This window comes from Triticum urartu, chromosome 3A (genome assembly GCF_056163025.1).
Source record: "Triticum urartu cultivar PI428250 chromosome 3A, HENAU_Tu73, whole genome shotgun sequence".
Taxonomy (NCBI): domain Eukaryota; kingdom Viridiplantae; phylum Streptophyta; class Magnoliopsida; order Poales; family Poaceae; genus Triticum; species Triticum urartu.
Genome location: NC_141875.1, coordinates 737722764 through 737742553, shown reverse-complemented (window position 1 = coordinate 737742553; position 19790 = coordinate 737722764). Strand labels below are relative to the sequence as shown.

The 19790-nt window shown below is 45.9% G+C and overlaps 1 protein-coding gene across 1 annotated transcript; it reads left to right on the top strand.

Annotated features, from left to right (window-relative positions):
- Nucleotides 1-3023: 3023 nt before the first annotated feature.
- Nucleotides 3024-7642, top strand: LOC125529901 (vacuolar-processing enzyme). Its single transcript, XM_087514421.1, has 9 exons — nucleotides 3024-3291; nucleotides 4452-4616; nucleotides 4974-5130; nucleotides 5297-5382; nucleotides 5461-5660; nucleotides 6013-6061; nucleotides 6175-6387; nucleotides 6547-6753; nucleotides 7151-7642. Exons 1-9 carry the CDS (start codon nucleotides 3115-3117, stop codon nucleotides 7331-7333), a joined length of 1437 nt encoding a protein of 478 aa, XP_087370547.1. The 5' UTR covers nucleotides 3024-3114; the 3' UTR covers nucleotides 7334-7642.
- The last annotated feature ends 12148 nt before the right edge of the window (nucleotides 7643-19790 follow it).

The window sequence follows — 19790 nt, the reverse complement described above, 5'->3', positions numbered from 1 at the left end:
AGCTCAATGAGCTATATGTTGTTATGAATTACCAAAACCACCTAGGGATAGTTGCACTTTCAAGGAGAGAGGAGGAGGAGGAGGGGGAGGTGGGCTGCCAGAGGAGGACTTGGCCGGAGGAGGAGGGAGGAGGGTCACAGCCGGAGGAGGGATGAGGCTGCGGCCGGAGGATGAGGGAGGAGGGCGCATAAGGAGGAGGAGGGAGGAGGGCGGTGGGAGGAGGGTCGCGCACACCGAGGAAGGAGGAGCGAGGATGGCGGCGGCAATGCGGCGGCGGGGGAGGGTTGAACATCGGCGGCGGCGGACGACGTGCGTGGGAGAGTGTGAGAGTGGGAGTGGAGAAGGGGAGAGTGAGGGGCGGCCGATGGAGAAGATATGATGGGTTTAGCAGTAGCTCGTGTTAGGCGAAAGTGCTACTGCTAAATTTACCTAGTAATAGCGCGTTTCAGGAGAAAGCGCTACTACTATACTAAGCCTGGTGGCAACGGTGTGGCAATATTAGTAGTAGCGCATTTTGTCCTTGCCGCCTTATGTGGACACGCGCTACTGCTAAGTACCAGTAGTACGTCGTTTTACCCCATGCTACTGTTAAGATTCTGTGTATAAGGTTTTCCCTAATAGTGATGCTTCTCATGGTTAATTAGTATTTTAAAATTTTGTTGGAACTTATCATGTAATTAGCACCTCGAGGACAAAATGTTATTATCTGGTGAAATCCTCAAATGTTTAGGTTTTTTGTGGTGAAATCAGCCCACCAGGATTCAAGTTCTAAACTTAGAATGGTGTCGGCTCAGTATTTTAAAAATTCTCATATGGATAAGGTGTATATTCATAGAAATGATTATATGTGCGTATATATAACCATCTGCGCTTTACAACAACTAAAGGAAGAAATGTTCTTATTTGGACCGGTACTTTAAGCTATGTTTGTTCTGATCTCTCTTTTGATTGTTGTGGCTGACGTGCCTTCCTACTTGCCTGTCAAATTATTACGTCCAGGTTGCTTTTTTCTCCGCCATTTGCTTTAGGGCCCACTCCTCATAATTGGTCCAATAAAGTTTTGGTAAGTTTTGCTGCATTCTTATTGATTTTTTCAACTTATCTTATAGCGATGGACTTATTAGACGCTCCATGTGAATGTCGAGTGGCGCGAGGCACGAATTTAGTTCTTCTTTTATGAACACGCTATAGACGCAGATGATTATGGACTCGTACATACACTCACTTTTATGAAGATCTTAAAATTTACAAAGTCATCATAGACATCTCGTAGTTAATGGGAGATTCCTCCTACTAAACGAACATCGCTGAAAAGTCTGAAATAATAAATTCAGAAAAATGCAACCTTACTGTCCTATAGCCATCCAACCACTGGTTGGTTTGTGTCGCCCCCGATTCCAATTCTTTAAAGAAGGACCTTTGAGGCCCCTTTTTTTTTAGAAAAGGGGAAAATCCCTGGCCTCTGCATCAAAAAGATGCATACGGCCATCTTATTAAACAAATAAAGCAGTGCAAATATGGTTCCAAGGTCTTCAAAAAGTAATAAAAAGCAAGAGAAAGCTCACACAGAGCCAAAAAGGCTAGAAACACCCACTAGCCATGTAAAGACGCCACAACCGGCTGGCTAAAACTAGATAGGTAAACTACATGCCTATCCTATTACATGACCGCCATCCAAACCGGTTGAAAATATCCCGAGCTACCATCTCCCATCGGAAAGACCCAGTAACCAAGTGGTCCCTGGCCTCCATCTGGGTGAGTAGCGACCAGGAACGGATCAGAGCCGTAGTTCGGAATAAAACCTGCAAAAAATGAATACATGATATTCTGTTAAAAACCAAATCATTTCTGCAGGTCCAGATAGTCCACAGCAAAGCACAAACTCCAACCCGAATGTGTCTCGCTAAGTCAGGCTTAATCCCATTAAGCCATGTCCCAAATAACGTGTTAACAGAATTCGGTGGATTTATATTAAAAGCAATGTGGACCGTCTGCCAAAGTACTTTAGCCAACGGGCAATCAAAAAAGAGATGTTTGATTGTCTCATCCCGATCATAGAAACTACACCTAGTAGGTCCTGTCCAACTACGCTTTATCAAGTTGTCCTTGGTTAAAATAACTTGTTTATGGACAAACCACATAAACACTTTTAGTTTCAAAGGAACTTTGACAGCCCAAACATGCTTAGAGGTAGGAATGGAGTTCAAATTAATAACATCAATATACATTGATTTAACAGTGAATACTCCAGACCTAGTCAATTTCCAGCATAATTCATCGGGTTGTTGAGATAGTTGGACCTCCATTAGTCTCCTAACTAAACGGAGCCATTCTTCCCAACGATTGCCCGCTAGCGTCCGTCGGAACTGAATATTAAGGGGGATAGATTGAAATACCGAGGCGACGAACACTTCACGTCGTTGAACAATACGGTACAAAGACGGATATTGGATGGCCAAAGGTGTCTCGCCGAGCCAAGTATCCTCCCAGAAAAGTGTACTAAAGCCGTTTATTGAGGCCCTAGCATGAAGACTTCCCAACTGTTTATTACAATAAAGTTTGCCCGGTTCTGATGAAGGAGGACGATGCCGGCGGCGCGCCTTCGGCTTGCTCTAGTGCTTGTAGTCGTTGCTAAATGGTTCATAGATCTGATTGTAATTTTTATTACCTCTAGTGTTTTATGTGCTGCCATAGTTAATGAATAGATTGAAAATTTCTCTCGTCGGAAAAATGCAACAATCTGAACATGACACGTAGCAGTAGAGTAGGCGACTGGGTCCCAGTTAAATTACGCAGTACGCTGGTGACGGTGACGTGAACGGCCGAGAGAGAGATTCCAAGCCAGGCGTAGGGCCGGACGCGCCAGCTAACGACAAACCAGCCTCGAATTGACGGCCGATATTTCTCCGAGGAGAAGAGGACACCCCACACGTAGTAGGTCGGCAGAAAGCGCAGCCAATCGGCCATGCACAGCTGACTGAATCATTAGTGGGTGGTACGCTTTCCCTTTGCCGAAATTCAATAAGAAAATATCACCTCCGGCGCCGGCGTCGGCGCATAATAAAAAGAAGACGTGTTTCACTTCTTCCGGAACCCAAACCCCAACCACCATCCATGGTGGCCATGGCATCCTTCCGTCTCCTTCCCCTCGCGCTGCTGCTCCTCCTGCTCGCCATGGCGCACGCGTGGCTGCAGCCCACCATCCGGCTGCCGTCGGACGACGGCTCCGTTGGGACCAGGTGGGCCGTCCTCGTCGCCGGCTCCAACGGCTACCAAAACTACCGCCACCAGGTGCGCACGCGCTATCATGGATTCTACTCTTTGCTTGTTCGCGTCTCCTCCCGCGATCCTTCGACCTTTTTCTTCCTGTCGGTCAAGAGTATTCCTTCATGGGAAAGTAGTGGCTGAACCGGCGGGCGCTGCACCCGGCCGCTTATCTATCCATGCTGTTCAAGAGCTAGCTAGGAGATGGATGAGCTACGGAGGGTTAGAGTTAGTACACCGTTTTGTCCTGCTACTATGAAATACGCTCGTTAAGGTCACTGAATATGACTCGTGACGATTGTACGGTCACCAGTCCATTATAGAGCATCGTATTTCGCCTACGTGGCACTCTGTTGACCGACCAAACAGTCCACATGTCAAGCAATACTGCCCTGTCAGCTGGCAGCTCTCTCGCTAGTCTCAACTCATGCAGGCCCCGCCTGTCTGTGGGTAGAAGAAATAGATAAATGGAGCTAAAGAAACTGGGATCATTTTGTTATTAAGTTATACAGAAATGGCCAAGTGTTCAAACATTGTCATTACGGGTTAACCATTGAATGGAAGGAAGGTGTGCCCAAGTCCCAAATAATCGTGCATTTTTTCTAACATCAATCTCGCGTACGTACAATTTGCACAAATTACATCACTGCAGAATCAGTCCGCCCTTGGCCCGTCCTTTCTTTGACAGCAGTACTGTGCGCCCATGAGCCGAGTAAGAGTGCGGGCCTTGATTACTTTTTTTTTTTGAGAAATATGCGGGCCTTGATTACTGTTCACATAGGCCCAGGGGCAGATCCTCTTGGGGTTTGGGGGAGCTCCTAACCAGGGCCATGGCCTGTCCTTTTTTCTGGACTTTCTTTGAGAATTTGACCTGGATTCAGCCCAATAACAAAAGATGGCCCACTAAGTAAGCTATTGGCCCGCCCTTGGCCCGTTCTTAGTTTTGTTTCATGCTCTCCCACTGCATAGGCTTACAGTCCCGGGCGAGGTGGCACATATCTCAATGCGACCAGCACACAAACTGACGGTCTAGATAGAAGGTACAATGCATGGCAATAAGAATATGTTGGAAAAAAAGTTCAGTTTGGTGTTGCTGCGTGTTCTAGATTTTTTTCCTCGTGGTTCGTTGGGTTGATGACAATTAATTATTGTGTTTAATTTGTGGATCGAAACTTTGCACTTTGCAGGCAGATATTTGCCACGCCTACCAGATCTTAAAGAAGGGTGGTCTCAAGGATGAGAACATCATCGTCTTCATGTACGACGATATTGCGCACAACCTGGAAAACCCAAGGCCGGGCGTCATCATCAACCACCCCCAAGGTGGAGATGTCTATGCTGGGGTCCCTAAGGTAATCATGCATGGGTCTTCGAGGAAAATTTTCCAGTAATTATTGTTGATGTAGTAAAAATCTAAGATTAATATGGATTACCTTAGTGGATGATACAAACTGTTTGATGGTTGCAGAAAAATGTGAATATGATATTCTAGAAATTACACGAACAAAAATTTCAATGGCAGTTTGTACCTCATTCAAAATCATTAAATGTCAAAATTTTGACCAGTCTTTATGCCATTTTCCAGTTGGTCTTGGATGTCAAATTTCTATGTGATAATGTCAATGGAATGAATCAATATATTCCTATGATCATGTATCCCTATCCAGTATCCACAATTTTCTGTCTGTTTGACTGAATCTGCATTGTAGGACTACACTGGAAAGGAGGTTAATGTTAAGAACTTGTTTGCTGTCTTGCTCGGTAATAAAACCGCTGTGAATGGTGGGAGCGGCAAGGTCTTGGACAGTGGCCCTAATGATCACATTTTTGTGTTTTACAGTGACCATGGGGGTCCTGGGGTCATTGGTCAGTTTCAGAACCTGCCATTCTTTTATTGTCTTCTTTCGAGAATTTTAATATCTAAAACCAGTTCGAACAGATATTTCATATGCATGCATACATACATACAAATCTAGACGTGCACAATTAACTTATTAGTGTCATGGTTTTTCTGTTCTGGTAAGAATTTCAGGGATGCCCACCAATCCATACGTTTACGGTGACGATCTTGTAGATGTCCTGAAGAAAAAGCATGCTGCTGGAAGCTACAAAAGCCTGGTACCCCATCGTCCTTTTGTTTATTTTTGCTCTGCATGGTTTGCTGCTTGAAGCAATGGTTTGACTCTTATTTTGTAGGTATTTTACCTTGAAGCCTGTGAAGCCGGGAGCGTCTTCGAGGGGCTTCTGCCGAATGACATCGGTGTCTACGCGACCACCGCGTCGGACGCAGAGGAGAGCAGTTGGGGAACGTATTGCCCTGGCGAGTACCCCAGCCCTCCGCCGGAATATGACACCTGCTTGGGCGACCTGTACAGCATTTCTTGGATGGAAGACAGGTATCCCGCTTTGTTGTACCATGTTTTCCGTTCATTCACATGCTAAAATCATGGTTTGATACGATCAGTTTGAGCATATACATGACTCATATCTGTTAGTACTTTCCGGTACCGTACAGGTGTGTTGTTTCAAAATGATTAACTAGCAACTAGTACGACACTTATCAAACTGCACTAGAATGAAATGTCACCTACATGTTCTCATGTTGGCTGCCATTGTAGTAATTGTAGCATTCACCATTTTATAGTTGAACCCAGAGTCAAACCTTGGGTCATTTGTTTGAAATAAACTAGGTTTTTTGTTATGGTTCATAGTCGTGGTTAAATAACGCGCAACTTTCAATGTTGACAGTGATGTGCACAACCTGAGAACTGAATCTCTGAAGCAGCAATATGACTTGGTAAGTGCTTAAAACTCCAATTTATTTATTTTAGCTTATTAATCTTGGAGTTCTTTCCTAACGTAACTAGTTTTTTTGCGGGGGCCTAACATAACTAGTTAATGGTTGAGCAGGTCAAGAAGAGAACAGCAGCTCAGGACTCATACAGCTATGGTTCCCATGTGATGCAATACGGTTCTTTGGACCTGAATGCTCAACAACTCTTTTTGTACATCGGCTCAAATCCTGCTAACAATAACACTACATTTGTTGAAGATAACTCACTGCCGTCCTTCTCAAGAGCTGTTAATCAGAGGGATGCTGATCTTGTTTACTTCTGGCACAAGGTACGGTTTATAATTATTTCATGAGAAATATCTCATGTTGATTGGTTGTCACGTCATCCCTAGATCATTGCCATACTTTACCCACAAAAATAGAATATGCATAAATAATCTCAGTACAAAAAAGATGGAACTGATTGATTTCTTTTCTTCTACATGTAGTACCGGAAATTGGCTGAGAGTTCCCCTGAGAAAAACGATGCTCGGAAGCAATTGCTCGAAATGACCAGTCATAGATCGCATATCGACAATAGCGTCGAGCTGATTGGAAACCTTCTGTTTGGTTTTGCGGATGGTCCAATGGTTCTAAAGACTGTTCGCCCAGCCGGTGAGCCTCTTGTTGATGACTGGAGTTGTCTCAAGTCTACGGTAAGGCTCTATTTGACTTTGCTTGGTCTTACTTATGCTTTTGTTGTCTTTTTCTATTGCCTATTGGTTATGAGTTATTTCTTAATTGTCTGGACTACTGGGACAAAATTCTGTAGATAAAATTGTTGTTATTAGTTGACTGACAAATACTGTAGAATATATCGCAATAGTACTAAAAAATGGGATATATATTCAGGACTAATATTGTCCTGAATATATCGCAATATTATTGAGGATCGATGATTTCTGGATTGAAACTTGGATGCTGTAACTGTATATATAGTTATATACATGCAGGCGTCATATGGCATAAAGTTAATGCGGTTAGAGGCTTAGAGCATGTAATTTCTTCTGCCCCTGCCATGCATGACTAATATTGTGTCCTCCCTTTCTTCAGGTGCGTGCTTTTGAATCACAATGTGGCTCGCTGGCACAGTATGGAATGAAGCACATGCGGTCCTTTGCAAACATCTGCAATGCCGGCGTCCTTCCTGAAGCGATGGTGAAGGTCGCTGCTCAGGCATGCAAGAGCATCCCAACCAACCCCTGGAGTGCCACACACAAGGGTTTTAGTGCTTAAACCGTAGGTGAAGCAACCTAGTCACAATTTCAGCTATTGCACCATACACCAAAGTTTCTTCCTATTCACATAGGGCTAGTACTTCGTAGTGCTTGAAAGACCTAATTAATTAGATGAAGAAGAGTTATGCCATTATTTCAGCTATTCCACCACACCAAATTACCTTCGCCGTGCCAGCTTATAATGTACATATACGATAGTAGAAAGGTGATTTCCTGTGATTGCTGTACATACTCATGATAGTTTGTGATCAGATGTGTAGCTCACCATTCCATATATGAAGAATGCATGCGCTGCTATTTCTACTAACTGAGTAATCTCATACTATGAGCTGCTATTTTCCTGTCCATTTTAAATCCTGCAGCTACTGCTTGACCTTCTTGCTCAGATGGAACAACATCATTTTGACATCCATGGATAGCTTGCATCAGATGTTACATTCAGTTCTAATCAGTTCGCGATGGTCGCTCGGCACATCAACAATCACCTCCTGGTCAACATCTCTCCTGGCTAAGGGCGCCAGCCCGTGGGTGAACTTATTTCAGTCTATACCTACAATACAGATCTGATTTCTCGACAAAGTAAGGATTCTATTGGCTCACATGGAGCATCAAGAGGATACAAACAGCATGAGCACACACCCGAGCTCTCCGTCGATAGCATGCACACAGCCAACACTAACACACAAAAACACACCGACGGTGCTGATCTTATATGATGAGAAGTCGGCAAGGACCATCTTGGTGTCTCACATGAGAGGAAAAGAGGCTGACAAAGCTAATTCCCGAGCCTCTAACTCTTTTGCAACCACCGAACAGTCTAGCTCCGGTATCATTGGTCTTCCTTTGTAGAAACGACCCAGCAAAGATATGCCAACCAGAGCAGTGCAACTTCAGCTTCCTCCATTGACCGACAATTTCCAATTCGCTTGCATGTAGAAACAAAGACATGACCCAAATGGTTGCGAGCTACAATGCTAATTGTGCTACTACCAGTTTCAGGAATAAAAGATGCATTAGAGTTTACCTTCACCAATTCCATAATCGCTTCCCTAGTATGGACACGACACATCTCACTGAATAAAGGTGAGCATTTAGCATTACTCAAATATTGGACGGAACATCTTTGAAACAAGGTCAAAGCTTGTTGAATAATTGTATCTTTGTCCACCGAAGCTTTGAAAACACCAAACTGTCATTGGCAAAAAGAATATTAGAGATACCTAGACTATTTGAGGCAACTTAATGATGTCAATCTCCCAACCGAGACCACCTTGTTTAGATACTAACAATGCCATTAACAATGAAAAATAGTCTTGGAAAAAAAATCCAGCAGCTCACCATTGCACCTAATCAAGTATCTTCCCGAGCAAACACACCTCATAACCCAATCAACCCACCTAGGTTGAAACCAAACTTTCGAATGTAAGCCCCAAGTAATCTCCAATCCACCCTATCATATGCTTACCCAAATTCCAACTTTTAGGCACAATGCGTATTAAATTGGTTTTTACTATGCTGGATCATATGAAAATATATTCAAAAGAGATGATCGCATTGTCCGACACAAATCTACCACAAATATAGTTTTGGTTTCAGATATGTGATCCTCAAGAATCAGCCGGAGATGATTAACTATATATTTTGATATCACTTTATATATGAAGTTACAAAGACTGATAGGTCAATAATTTTTCAAACTTTGAGGGTCATTACCTTTAGGGTTAAGAATTATCACTGTATTATTAAGTATAATTATATTCTCAAAATAATCAAGTATAACACGACAAACATGCTCGTTCAACGTACTCATTTTATTTGGAAAAATCTCACCTGGAAGACTTGGGCCTGGATACTTTTAACAATTAAAAAAAACATTGCTTATCTCTTTTTGCAAGAACGGTCTCATTAAAATTTCATTAACATCAGTGCTAACTTTGAAAAATAGTTTATTTAGTCATATAGATAAACTCACGTATAGTCACATAAACTAAAATCCTTATTCATTAAATCGCATAGTGTTAGGGGTGGGCACTGTCACACCGAACACCGAAAACCAAAACCGAACCGAACCAATTCAACCAGTTTATCCACTTATTCGGTGTACGGTTGTTTGGTTCGGTGGCAACTTCGATAGCTATTCGGTGTTCGATCGGTTTCGAGCGCTCACAAACCATAATCACCGAAGAATCCAAAATTTATTACGATGCCTGGTTTCCTGAGGCCATACGTGAGTTTTTTTGGGAGTAAAAGGTTGTACGTCAGTGTGATGTTGACTCTGTACAGCTGTTCATTTGTCCATCGGCCCAACACCCCCGTATTACTAATGCGTAATGTAATCACTCCATGTTCACACGTACATATATCTAGCCATCGCCTATCTGTCCATCAATTCATTCGGCGGCACCCTCTCCACTCAAACTCTAGGCGTGCGATCAATGACTCACCGAGCCTGCTCCGGCGAGTCCGCGCTCACAAGTACTTCACTGACTTCTTCATATTCCAATCTCACAAATCTCAATGCAAGTAGCTAGTACACTAGTACGTAACTCAACTTAATGGTACTGATTAGTTTCATCTGTTTTGTATATTTTAGTATTGTTTCGCATGAAAATATAGTATCCTTGCTGAAAGGATCGAGATGAACCTAGAGGAGGGGGGGGGGGGGGGGGGTGAATAGGTACAAGTACAAAAGTGCTAAGAGACAAGTAACCACAAGTAGAGAGTTAGGGTTAGGAATAACCGCAACTCCGGGAGATGAGGATGTATGCCGATGTTCACTTCCTTGGAGGGAAGCTACGTCACCGTTAGAGAGGTGGATGTTACCACGAAGGCACACCAACGCCACGAAGTCTCACCCTATTCTCCCTTTGAGACAACACCACGGAGGCGTTTCTCAACCACTAGTGGTAGACCTTGGGGTGGTCTCCAAACCCTCACAAACTTTTCCGGGGGTAATCACAAGAGTCGATTCCTCTCCGAAAGACTCCTACCGCCTAGGAGTCTCCAACCTCCAAGAGTAACAAGAACGATGGGGAAAAAACTCAAGACTTGCTCAAATCACGAATTCCTTTGATGCAAAGAAGGGGAAGGAGTGGATCTATCACTTGATTGGAGAACTTCTCTCAAGTGCTCTCAAATCCCTTGGGGATCTAAGATTTGGTGTGGAAGAGTGAGAGAGTGAGTGAAATGTGTTCTTAGGAAGCTCAAAGTGAATGGTCAACCTTATCCCGTGGAAGGGAGAAGGCTATATATAGTGGAGGTGGAAAAGTAACCGTTTGAGCAACACAAGTGCACAGGAGGCGTCGGACGTCCGGACAGGACCGGACGTCCGGTGGCACAGACAGGTCCGGACGTCCGATAGACGTCGGTCGTCCGGTCGCTGGAGAGTCACAAGCCACGAATCAGCATACAGCTAACGGACGTCCAGACGATTTCGGTCGTCCGGTGACCGGACATCCGTAGAGGACCGTATATCCGTAAAAATTGTTTTGTTGAGTGAGTGTCGGACGTCCGGAGCAAAACGGACGTCCGGGGACCGGACGTCCGGAGAAGGTCAGACATCCGTGACTTTTGTTCTATGAAGAAACACCGGACGACCGACGGGAGCCGGACGACCGGAAAGCTGAAAGGGATCGGACATCTGTAACGTACCGGACGTCCGGTGAAAATGGAGTTGTGGGTTTTGAGCAAATCTTTCACTAGATCCATCAATCCCCTCTTAATAGTGCGAGATCCCTATACTCAAGAACAAACTGTAAACAAAGCCAACGCTATTGTCTTGTATCTCCAATCTTGAGTTATATGCATTTGTCTTTAGTCATGATCGACACACGGCCTATGAGACATAATCATGAGATATACTTGATAAACATGATTAGTCCCATACATGCATGTTGTCATCAACATCAAAATAAGATTAAGGGCATGATTGCACTTTCATTCTCCCCCTTTTTGGTAGTTGATGACAACATACATGTACTTCCTAAAATAAATAAATAAAACTTTGAGTATCGAAGGGATTTATTGCGGAGCTCCCCTTAACAATGTGCACAAGAAAAATAAGCATGAGAGGAGCTCCCCTCAGGGTGATACCAACACATTCAAATCACAAGTTGCACATGATAACATTCAAATAGATTCATCACTCACATCATAGAACCTAAAGTAACAATGATCATAACAAGGTTCAAGGTACGATACATATCATAGTGCAATACAAGTTAATATTACATATTGCAGTACTCAATGGATACACTACTCCCCCTTTGGCAGCAAGTACCTAAAAAGGGGGCCAAGAGGAGCGACCAGAACATCATCATCATCATCATCAGAACCCAGCCTCATCATCATCATCATGACCACCACTACCACCAGCCTCGTCAAAGTCAGACCACTCAGGACACGAAGGAAAGCCAAGGTCAGAAGGGGGCTCATCAGGAAAATGGTCATCATCACTCACATCGAACACTCCGGAGTCTCTCAGACGAGCCTTCAGAGCGTTTTTGGAGGTGATAAGGCGCGTGACAACATCGTGATTTTGGGAGCATTTAAAAGTAACAGCCTTCATCAAGGTAGAGTGGGCCTTCCCAAGAAAGCGAGCATTGCGACCAAAGGGTGCAGATCCGGAGGGAGCAGGACGAGGAGTGCTAGCAACAGTTCGGCACGGATGAGCAGAAGAGGAAGAATCCTTGGGAACATAGTCATCGGCCATGTGTGCGGGAATGACCCATCGCTCATGCAAATGAGTGCGGGCAATAGGAAACGGAGCCATATTTTCGATAAATGCCTGAAGAAAGGGAGCATGAGGAAAGGCCCGCTTGTACTGGAGAGAAGCGAGGCGAATCTCATGCCATAGAAAATGAGGCACATTGATCTTCCCTTTCGGAGACGCATAGAGGCGATGCATGAGATCAATGCAGTAGCTACTGCAAGGGCCCTTGTCACCCATCTTAGGATAAATGGTGCGAATGACACATTGATAGATAATGAAGAAAGGAGCGCGCCAAATGGAGACTTGGTTAAAGCCCTTATGTTTCTCCTCATTAGTCAGGTCTGTATGGGTTTGATAAGATCAACACATACATCGGTGCCCTTGGGTCTATGTTCAGGGTCATCATTGTGAATTTTGAACCCGGTGTCAGGAAAACCAAGGGCAGCAACAAACTGAGTATAGGAAGCCGAGAGCTTTGTGTCTGAGGTCATCCAAGTAACAGTGTTATTGGGACCGAAGAAACATGTAGCATAGAATTGATGAATGGCGGCTTGGTTAAAGTCATGTTGAAATGCAAATGGGGCAGCAAGATTGGACGACTCAATGAGCTCAATAGCTCAAGAATATTTGTCCGGATGAGTACGAATATGCTCTAAATCAATGCACAAATGCAGAGAAAGACCCTTAGGAATGATGACAGTGGTAAAAATGTCAGCTTGGACATTAGTGCGAAAACGATTGTCCTGAGAGTCTCGAGCAACCGTAAATTGATCAACATCACGACGCAACTTAAGATAGGAAGCAACATGAACCTCGTTGAACCGCTTAACGTGGCAGCCGAGGGGTAAAGGAGGTTCGTGAGAGATATGACGAGCATCACCGTGAGGTTGCACCGGAGGAGGAGGAGGCTTGAAGGTGGGACGAAGAGTACCCGGCTTGGGTGCGGAGGTGCGAACGGCGACAAACTCTGGCTGATCCAAATCATGCAGCTCATCCTCATAGTCGGAGCCCTCCGAAGAGGAGTTGCTAGTAGAGCTGTGAGGGTGAGCAGCACGCTTCCGATAACGAGCCCGCTCCTGTGAGTCATCGAAGCCACCCCGACGAGACATACGAGATGGCCCACCAGTGACCTGCTTGCGCGCGGAGTGCTTGGTCTTGGGCATCTCGACCTAAAGGAGGAGGACGGCCCCAAATCAGCAACCCCACCATAGATCAAAGAATTGATGGATGAGGTGAGAAGAGATGGGTGCTACCTTGGAGTGAAGACCGCGGAGGAAGACGGCGATCGGAGAAAATCAGGCAAGGGGTCACGCCAGAGACTGCGGCGAGCAAAGTGATGTGGCGTCAGCGAGGGGCACGAGTGGCGAGCGACTACGGCGAGGAGCACGAGCGGCTACGGCGAGGAACACGAGCGGCGAGTAGTCGCAGCGAGGAACACGAGCGGCGAGCGTCCGCGGCGAGGAGACAGGTGCGGCGGCGGCAGGGAGCGAATGGATTTAGGGTAAAATGACCCGAACCGTGAAGGAAATATGCCCTAGAGGAAATAATAAAATTATTATTTATTTCCTTATATCATGATAAATGTTTATTATTCATGCTAGAATTGTATTAACCGGAAACATAATTCATGTGTGAATACATAGACAAATAGAGTGTCACTAGTATGCCTCTACTTGACTAGCTCGTTGATCAAAAATGGTTATGTTTCCTAACCATAGACATGAGTTGTCATTTGATTAACGAGATCACATCATTAAGAGAATGATATGATTGACATGACCCATTCCGTTAGCTTAGCACACGATCGTTTAGTATGTTGCTATTGCTTTCTTCATGACTTATACATGCTCCTATGACTATGAGATTATGCAACTCCCGTTTACCGGAGGAACACTTTGTGTGCTACCAAACATCACAACGTAACTAGGTGATTATAAAGGTGCTCTACAGGTGTCTCCGAAGGTACATCTTGGGTTGGCATATTTCGAGATTAGGATTTTTCACTCCGATTGTCGGAGAGGTATCTCTGGGCCCTCTCAGTAATACACATCACTTAAGCCTTGAAAGCATCGCAACCAATGAGTTAGTTGCAGGATGATGTATTACAGAACGAGTAAAGAGACTTGCCGGTAACGAGATTGAACTAGGTATGGAGATACCGACGATCGAATCTCGGGCAAGTAACATACCGATGACAAAGGGAACAACGTATGTTGTTATGCGGTCTGACCGATAAAGATCTTCGTAGAATATGTAGGAACCAATATGAGCATCCAGGTTCCGCTATTGGTTATTGACCGGAGATGTGTCCCGGTCATGTCTACATAGTTCTCGAACCCGTAGGGTCCGCACGCTTAACGTAACAATGACAGTTTCACTATGAGTTTATATGTTTTGATGTACCGAAGGTTGTTCTTCAGAGTCCCGGATGTGATCACGGACATGACGAGGAGTCTCAAAATGGTCGAGACATGAAGATTGATATATTGGAAGCCTATGTTTGGACATCGGAAGTGTTCCGGGTGAAATCGGGATTTTACCGGAGTACCTGGAGGTTACCGGAACCCCCCGGCAACTTAATGGGCCTTAATGGGCCTAGTGGAGGAAGAGGAGAGGAGGCCAAGGGGCAGCCGCGCTCTCCTCCCCCCAAGTCCGAATTGGACAAGGAGGGGGCGGCCCCCCCTTTCCTTTCCCCTCTCTCTCCTCTTTCTCCCCAAGTCCAACATGGAAAAGGGGGGAGTCCTACTCCCGGTAGGAGTAGGACTCCTCCTGGCGCGCCCCAAGCCTGGCCGCACCTCCTCCCCCTTGCTCCTTTATATACGGGGGCAAGGGGGCACCCTAGAGACACACAAGTTGATCAAGTTGATCGTCTCTTAGCCGTGTGCGGTGCCCGCCTCCACCATACTCCACCTCGATAATACTGTAGCGGTGCTTAGGCGAAGCCCTGCGTCGGTAGAACATCATCATCGTCACCACGCCGTCGTACTGACGAAACTCTCCCACCACACTCTGCTGGATCGGAGTTCAAGGGACGTCATCGGGCTGAACGTGTGCTGAACTCGGAGGTGCCGTACATTCGGTACTTGATCGATTGGATCGTGAAGACATACGACTACATCAACCTCTTTGTGCTAATGCTTCCGCTTTTTGGTCTACGAGGGTACGTGGACAACACTCTCCCCTCTCATTGCTATGCATCACCATGATCTTGCGTGTGCGTAGGAATTTTTTTTGAAATTACTACGTTCCCCAATAGTGGCATCCGAGCCTGGTTTTATGCGTTGATGTTATATGCACGAGTAGAACACAAGTGAGTTGTGGGCGATATAAGTCATACTGCTTACCAGCATTTCATACTTTGGTTCGGCGGTATTGTTGGATGAAGCGGCATGGAAAGACATTACGCGTACGCTTACGCGAGACCGGTTCTACCGACGTGCTTTGCAGACAGGTGGCTGGCGGGTGTCAGTTTCTCCAACTTTAGTTGAACCAAGTGTGGCTATGCCCGGTCCTTGCGAAGGTTAAAACAACACCAACTTGACAAACTATCGTTGTGGTTTTGATGCGTAGGTAAGAACGGTTCTTGCTAAGCCCGTAGCAGCCAGGTAAAACTTGCAACAACAAAGTAGAAGACGTTTAACTTGCTTTTGCAGGGCATGTTGTGATGTGATATGGTCAAGGCATGATGCTAAATTTTATTGTATGAGATGATCATGTTTTGTAACTGAGTTATCGGCAACTGGCAGGAGCCATATGGTTGTCGCTTTATTGTATGCAATGCAATCGCCCTGTAATGCTTTACTTTATCACTAAGCGGTAGCGATAGTCGTAGAAGCATAAGATTGGCGAGACGACAACGATGCTATGATGGAGATCAAGGTGTCGCGCCGGTGACGATGGTGATCATGGAGGTGCTTCGGAGATGGAGATCACAAGCACAAGATGATGATGGCCATATCTTATCACTTATATTGATTGCATGTGATGTTTATCTTTTATGCATCTTATCTTGCTTTGATTGATGGTAGCATTATAAGATGATCTCTCACTAAATTTCAAGATAAAAGTGTTCTCCCTGAGTATGCACCGTTGCCAAAGTTCGTCGTGCCCAGACACCACGTGATGATCGGGTGTGATAAGCTCTACATCCATCTACAACGGGTGCAAGCCAGTTTTGCACACGCAGAATACTCAGGTTAAACTTGACGAGCCTAGCACATGCAGATATGGCCTCGGAACACTGAGACCGAAAGGTCGAGCGTGAATCATATAGTAGATATGATCAACATAGTGATGTTCACCATTGAAAACTACTCCATTTCACGTGATGATCGGTTATGGTTTAGTTGATTTGGACCACGTGATCACTTAGAGGATTAGAGGGATGTCTTTCTAAGTGGGATGTAACGCCCCAGATATAACTTTCCATATTTGTATCCAACTCTTGCCGTCTCCGGCGCTAAGTTATATTTATTTCTCGGGTTCGGGTCTTTGTCTCCGTGTGTTGTTTTCTTTTTCGTGCATCTCTTATTATGTCATCTCGTGCATTGCATTTGCATACATGTTCATCTCATGCATTCGAGCTTTTTCCCCGTTGTCCGTTTTGCATTCCGGCGCTTCGTTCTCCTCCGGTGGTCATTTCTAGCTTTCTTTCGTGTGTGGGGTTTCAACATTTCCGGATTGGACCGAGACTTGCCATGCGGCCTTGGTTTACTACCGGTAGACCGCCTGTCAAGTTCCGTATCATTTGGACTTCGTTTGATACTCCTACGGTTAACCGAGGGACCGAAGAGGCCTCGTGTGTGTTGCAGCCCAACATCCCCCAAATTTGACCCAAAACCCACCAAACTCAGCTCCATGTCCTAGAGCGTTCGATCACGATCGCGTGGGCGAAAACTGCACCTCATTTGGACTCTCCTAGCTCCACTTATGCCTATATATACACCCCTCCATTCGGATCTCCTCTTCCCCCGTCCAAAACCCTAAAAAAAAAGAAACAGATCCATCTTCCCCCGCGCCGGGCCGGACGTGTCCGCCCGCGCCGGACGTTGTCCGCCCCGCCGCCGCCAGCCAATCGGCCGCCGCCACCTGTCCCCGGGGCGGGACCGGTTCGCCGCCGCCACCGACGCGGGCCCGAGGCCCAGCGCCGGCCCCCTCCTCCTCCGCCCGGGCCAGAGGCGCCCGTGGCCGAGCTCCGCCGCCGCCGCCCTTCTTCTCCTCCTCCGGCGGGCCGCCGCCGCCCGCCATCGTCGCCGGCGCCCCGAGCCGCGGCCCCGCCGTCCGCCGCCGCGCCTGCCGTCCGCCGCCGCGCCCGCCGCCGCCTCCTCGCCGCGCCCTCCGCTGCCTCCTCGCCGGCGCCGCCCCCCCCGGCGACCTCCTCCTCGCTCCGGCCGCCTCCGGCCTCGTCGCCGGCGAGCGACCTCGCCGGATCCAGCCTCGGGAGGCGCGCCCCGATCCAGATCCGCGGGTGCTACAGTAAACCCTAACCTCGTTTTTCTTTGCCTAAGTCCTGAAACTCTTGATCCAAGTTGACCTGTTCGAGGACCCGTATCTCCGTAACCGTAGCTCCGTTTTGGGCATATGATATATCAAAATCTTCGTCTCGACATGTACATCATTCCATTCCATTGCATCATTTGCATTTGAGCTCATCTTGATGCCCTAAATGCTTTTAGAAGGAGGCTTCGTGAGTTAAATTGCAGATCCGTTAGTTCATCATGCACTTTTGTCATTTTTGCCATGTTTAATCCGTGCATGATATGCCTGTGCCCCTTTGGGATGAATTGTTTAGCATTTTGTCTTCTTTCCATAGGTGCCACCCATGCATTTTTAGGATGTGTGTGTTGTCTTGTGCAAGCTTGCGAAGAGAGGTACCTGAGATTGCTGATTTCAGGGACTTAGTGATTTTCACGAAGTCTGGGATATTTTAGTTCGTGATGCTATATGTCCAGCTTGTTTCCTAGTGATCCGTGCCTCTTTTGAGGATGATCAGTAAGGGAGTTTTGATATTTATGTTTTTCTCTATCCATCCATGTCTTTGTTTGCATATGTGGAGTGCTCTAGGTTGACTCAATCAAGCTCAACTTTTGCTTCGTTGTTAATCTGGGCAGATCGTCAACTTGTTTGCGATTTTGCCGATGCTACCGTTAGTGTTCCATGCATGCTATGCCTTTGTTATTGCCATGTGTAGCTAGCATATTGTGTCTTCTTTCTGGATATATGCTTGCCTTGCCATGACTTGCACCGTAGTGAGTGCATCGAGCTCGTTTACATGCCTTCGCGAGTTATAATTTCAGCGTGTCTCAGTTTTCACTAAGTCTGAAAACTGATTGTGTTCGAGCTATGTTCGTGAGCTCGGTAGAGTATTTTGTGAACCCTTTTGGCCCCAGGTCACTTTGGGTGTTTTGTTAAGCTTGTTGAGTAGCTCCATTCCATGTTCTTACTTGTCATGTTCAGGTTATTTATCATGTTGTTTTGCTGCTCCAAAGAGAGCATCGTGATCTGAAATTTCAGGCTAGTGTTAATTTCACTAAGTCTGGAATCTGTTTTGCATATTCATTTTGCCATGCTTGTTTGAACCTCTTAATGGATGAATTTGCCTATGGCTCAGTGCTAGTGTTTTGTTAACCATCTTGTGTACATCACTGCCATGTATTTGTTTTTCATGTTTGGTGGCTGTAGCATGTTCATTTCGTTGCATTTAGATGCCTACTTGCTGTAAATCGCAGACCGGTGCCATATCTTAAAACGCTTGCCATTTCCAAACCGTAACTCCGATTCCAATGATCTTTATATCGTTTTCAAGCGATTTCGTCCCCTCTATCCAGTGGCACCCTTGGAATTCCAAGTTGAGGCCAGGTTCATGCATTTCCTGTCATATCTTGCATTTTGCATCCCGCATCGCATCCCGCATAGCATATCATCATTTCATCATATTGCTTGGTCTTGCACGTGGTTGATTGTATCCTTGTTGCTTGTTTGTATTTTTGGGTAGAGCCGGGAGACGATTTCGCTACCGAGGAGCCCGTTGAATTTGCTTGTGAGGATCCAGTCAACTTTGACAACTGTGCAGGCAAGATGATCATACCCTCGAAATCACTACTATCTTTGCTATGCTAGTTTGCTCGCTCTTTTGCTTTGCCACTGCTACGATGCCTACCACTTGCTTGTCAGCCTCCCAATTGCATGATTGAACCTCTAACCTACCATTTTCCTAGCAAACCGTTGATTGGCTATGTTACCGCTTTGCTCAGCCCCTCTTATAGCGTTGATAGTTGCAGGTGAAGATTGGAGCCGTTCCTATTGGAACATCTTTTATTTTCTTGTTGGGATATCACTATATTGCTATGTTATCTTAATGCATCTATATACTTGGTAAAGGGTGGAAGGCTCGGCCTCTCGCCTAGTGTTTTGTTCCACTCTTGCCGCCCTAGTTTCTGTCATATCAGTGTTATGTTCCCGGATTTTTGCGTTCCTTACGCGGTTGGGTTATAATGGGAACCCCTTGATATTTCGCCTTGATTAAAGCTTTTCCAACAATGCCCAACCTTGGTTTTACCATTTGCCGCCTACCCCTTTTCTTTCCCTTGGGTTCTGCAGACTCAAGGGTCATCTTATTTTAACCCCCCCGGGCCAGTGCTCCTCTGAGTGTTGGTCCACCTGTCAGCTACCGGTGGCCACCAGGGGCAACTCTGGGATGGCCTACCCGTACCTAAGACAATCTGAGTGTGCCCTGAGAAAGAGA